Raw genomic sequence first — 2,605 nt, 5'->3', positions numbered from 1 at the left:
TGTATTCCTCAAAGTACTACAATTAAGAGAATAAAACATATTCATGATTTAGTAACAAATTAGATGAAATATCCGATAATATTAAAATAAACCCTAAGTTATTATTCCATACCATTTTTGGGATGTCTATACGATTCAACGCAATGATGTCTCTCATAAATCTCATTACAAAAAATCCTCAATCGACCGAATTATTTTGCTGAGGACACTACATAGAAAAACAAACAATATATATATAGTTAATTTCTTACAAACACTGTTATAAGCAAAAAAACAAACACTATTATAAGCAAAAATAAGATACTTAATATATACCTGAACTCTGATCCAGGTAATATCCTTCCTATTGCGGTATTTCTTTTTCAATCTAAATTTTATTATTGCCCTAACAAAATAAAAACGTATATTGAGATCAATCTGACAGACATAATTAAATATACAAATACACACGAATATTTAGGGGAATTTCACTTACGCGTCAACCGTCTTCTTCATATTCGGATATTTACTCCAATCACCCGATAAAGAATCGAGATAATACACTATTAGTCTCGAAAGATCCATAGCAACCAACACCCAGTGACCACTGTAAAATAAAACAAAAATTTAGATAATTGAAAATTTTCTACGTAAAAGATATACATAGATTAGAATGAAATTATTAGAAAGAAAATCTAATCCGTTGCCAGAATTAAACGGTAAAAAATACAAACTGGGTGTAGTATTATCGCCGGCCGCCATGAATCTATCGACTAGATCATTCTTTACGGATGTTGGATTATTCGTTATTAACGTTGCATTGATACGGGAAGCAGCAATAAAATTGAAACGGTTACACAATTCAGTTCCCCGCATCAATGTTACATACATATACCTTAAATAGAAACATAATAAACATTAGACTACTCATTGAAATGTGTAAATAAATTGTTCAACTAAGTAAATTATAGATTGATCGGAGTACCATATGTATGTATGAATGACAGCGATGCCCAATTCGGTGTGTTCAAAAAGTTGTTGGAAGTCCTCCTTTCCAATTATTTCGAAATGAGCAGCTCCGAAAACACCTTCATCAAAATCTATAGTACGAATGGCCCCATGCATAATATCGGACTCCTCCACCATTTTCTCAAGACGCATCATAATTTGAGATTTTGTCCCGGACGTCGTTGGAATATCCTTAGCAGCGCTTTTCAACTCTCGACCGGGAACCTAAAAATTCATATAAATTAAATCATGACTTTTTGTGATGCAACAGAATCGTTGCGTATATAATTCAATGGGTATATATATTTGTACCTCTTTTTGAGATGCAACCGACTCGATGCGTCTTGAAATCCCTTTACCAACTTTATGTGTGGGTCTTGTAGGAGTCTAACATTACCATATAATTGATTAAATATCATAATTGTAGCTGAATTGAAATGTGAATACTAAATATTCATAATCATTTAGAACATATATACCTCGGCATCAGGGAAAATTAGATCTGACGGCCAACCAACAAAGGATTCGACTGCATCTCGCATCAACGTTGTCTCTGAAACAACGTCAGGTAATGGTAGACGGGCGTCCGTATCTAATACGAGGTCAACCGAAACTTTCATAAATCCCACCGGGAGGGGATTATGGTGAAGTAATTCACCCGAAGTATTGTGTACTTTTCCCTTGCCAACCATGCGATAAGTTGGTGACGATAGATACAGCTGACAAGGTGAAATGCCCTAAACCAATAATAAATGTTATTGTTAACTTGTATATGTGTCAAGTAAAAAAGTGTTATTTTAATTTCATAATAACATATATAATTACCTCGGGAAATTTCGGTTGATGATTGATACTAGCTCGGTCACTAGTATCTTTTGCCTCAGAAGCGCACCTTTCCTCTCTATACCTTGCATTCTCGTTTTGCAGTTGGAGTACTTGTGCCCTTAACTCCGCCAAGGTCTCCATCACCTCTTTGTTGGTAGGATTTTTTGTTTTTGTTTTTTTATAAAATGACGACGGAGTCACACCAAAACCCTTACCCCTCACACGACCGGAATACTCAGGAACATTTAGTACTCGACTAAGTACGCTCCTGCAATCCTGGACCTCGGTTGAAGGTACGGTTTGGGATAAAGTCTCCTGAAATATTATTAGAGGAGATTAAAAATGAATTATATGTCTAACAAAATTTTCGATATAATTAAAGAAATAATATTACATATACTTACACATTCGTCATAAACATTTTGGACCGCTTCAACGACAGCCCCATCCTTCCCAACCCGAGCAGCCTTCCATAATACGTGGTCCGGAAGAGATGTTGCGTCACTTTTCTCCTCGGCTAGCTACACATTGAATTAGATTATAAGATCATCAATTATAACATATTGTGACAAAGTATAAGCTCATAGCATTTGAATATACTCACAATTCTTTGTTGTAACCGTGCATAACCCGTACGCCCTTTTTTGTACGGATACGCGGGTTTTGATGCCCTTTTCCTATTTTTGTCGCTTACTTCCTGGATAAAAAAGTTTAAGGCATATTAGAACCAAGTAACTTAACAATTGTATAATACCATAATTAATAGACATTACATGGAATTTTTCGTTTCTTC

At 35.0% G+C, this 2,605-nt stretch overlaps 1 protein-coding gene across 1 annotated transcript; it reads right to left on the bottom strand.

Moving 5' to 3' along the window:
* Positions 1-690: 690 nt before the first annotated feature.
* On the bottom strand, positions 691-2,024 carry LOC127132291 (uncharacterized). The gene is made up of 4 exons (XM_051061203.1): positions 1,813-2,024; positions 1,467-1,724; positions 1,300-1,374; positions 691-1,212 (listed from the first exon to the last, which is right to left on the bottom strand). Exons 1-4 carry the CDS (start codon positions 1,951-1,953, stop codon positions 907-909), a joined length of 780 nt encoding a protein of 259 aa, XP_050917160.1. The 5' UTR covers positions 1,954-2,024; the 3' UTR covers positions 691-906.
* Positions 2,025-2,605: the final 581 nt, after the last annotated feature.

Source organism: Lathyrus oleraceus, chromosome 3 (assembly GCF_024323335.1).
Source record: "Lathyrus oleraceus cultivar Zhongwan6 chromosome 3, CAAS_Psat_ZW6_1.0, whole genome shotgun sequence".
Lineage (NCBI taxonomy): Eukaryota > Viridiplantae > Streptophyta > Magnoliopsida > Fabales > Fabaceae > Lathyrus > Lathyrus oleraceus.
The sequence above is the reverse complement of the archived record's forward strand: the minus strand, read 5'-3'. Positions and strand labels throughout refer to the sequence as shown.